The sequence below is a fragment of the Penaeus monodon genome, chromosome 24, assembly GCF_015228065.2.
Source record: "Penaeus monodon isolate SGIC_2016 chromosome 24, NSTDA_Pmon_1, whole genome shotgun sequence".
Taxonomy (NCBI): domain Eukaryota; kingdom Metazoa; phylum Arthropoda; class Malacostraca; order Decapoda; family Penaeidae; genus Penaeus; species Penaeus monodon.
In genome coordinates, this window is record NC_051409.1 from 35,034,959 (window position 1) to 35,036,078 (window position 1,120).

Consider the following 1,120-nt stretch of genomic DNA (forward strand, 5'->3'; position numbering starts at 1 on the left):
TTTAAAGAGGAGCTTTCACTATAATCTGTGCTAAATGTAAATGAATTACAATGTAATAGCCATTCACTCTCTCTTTATTTGTTTAATTTTTTCCATTATTTTTTTGTCGACTGGTGTGCACGTCAGTAGAAATACTCAAGCTCTGAAATCTAATTTTCCCCCCAACCATTTCCAATTGGCAGTCGCTGAAGGTGATCATCCAGTCGACAGCCGATGACTCATACCTCCCTGTCGCCCATACGTGTATTGCCCAGCTTGACTTGCCTGTTTATAACACCAAGGAGAAACTGCGGTACAAGTTGCTACAGGCCATCCAGCAGAGTGAAGGCTTTGGTTTGGTGTAAGAGTGGGAAAAAGGTGATAAATATGTAGATCTCATTTTGAGAGAAATGTTTCAAGGTTGAATTCACAGATAAAGCCATTGTGAATGGTGTGATCAGTGGAATGAGTCACTGAATTTGTAGAAAATGCTTTTGCTCTTCAAGTGCCGCGAGTTATAAAATAGCGTAGCATTTGGTTGTCCTTAAGCATATGCCAGGAAGTAGAGAAAAGGATGTGGTTCCTCAGTGTGGATTCTTGTGATATTGACTGTGAATGTGAACAACTGACTATCTTCTATTTGAAGCATATTGAAGTGCCAGATATGTGCCTCATGATATCCTTGGATTTAACCATGCGGGACAGAGGGAATAGAGGGAGGGGGAGAAGGGGGAGGTAAAAGTCAGACTTAAGGGGGTGGGGGAAAGGGGGAAACGGGGAAAGTATTAGATTTTAACTTATTTTTTCCTGTTTGTGTCTTCGCAGTGATGTCTTTCGTGTCAGATGCTAAATGCCAGTGGTGAAGTGTGTTTAGCTTTTGGCCAAGTCTGTTTAGAGCTTTTAATACTAGTCTGTATTTTGATAAGAAATCTTTTTATGTTTGATCTCTTATAGAGTTATTTACATTTTAATAAAAAAATGTATGTATTTTTTGTTCTTGTATTTTGTTTGGAATGTTTGGTGGGAAAGTGATATATAGATTGTATGTTTACTGAGATATTGTATATAACAAACAATTTCAAAGGTTGTACAACTTTTTTTTTTTTCTAACCATCTCGTCCATCAATCAAAAATTTAGTAA

At 37.5% G+C, this 1,120-nt stretch overlaps 1 protein-coding gene across 1 annotated transcript in view; it reads left to right on the plus strand.

Annotated features, from left to right (window-relative positions):
• LOC119588740 (probable E3 ubiquitin-protein ligase HERC4) overlaps positions 1 to 554 on the plus strand; it is a gene marked incomplete in the record, with an annotated part of 34,030 nt that extends 33,476 nt beyond the window's left edge. Inside the window, 1 exon segment of the mRNA XM_037937381.1 lies at positions 183 to 554. Within this exon segment, the coding sequence (XP_037793309.1) occupies positions 183 to 344 (162 nt within the window).
• Positions 555 to 1,120: the final 566 nt, after the last annotated feature.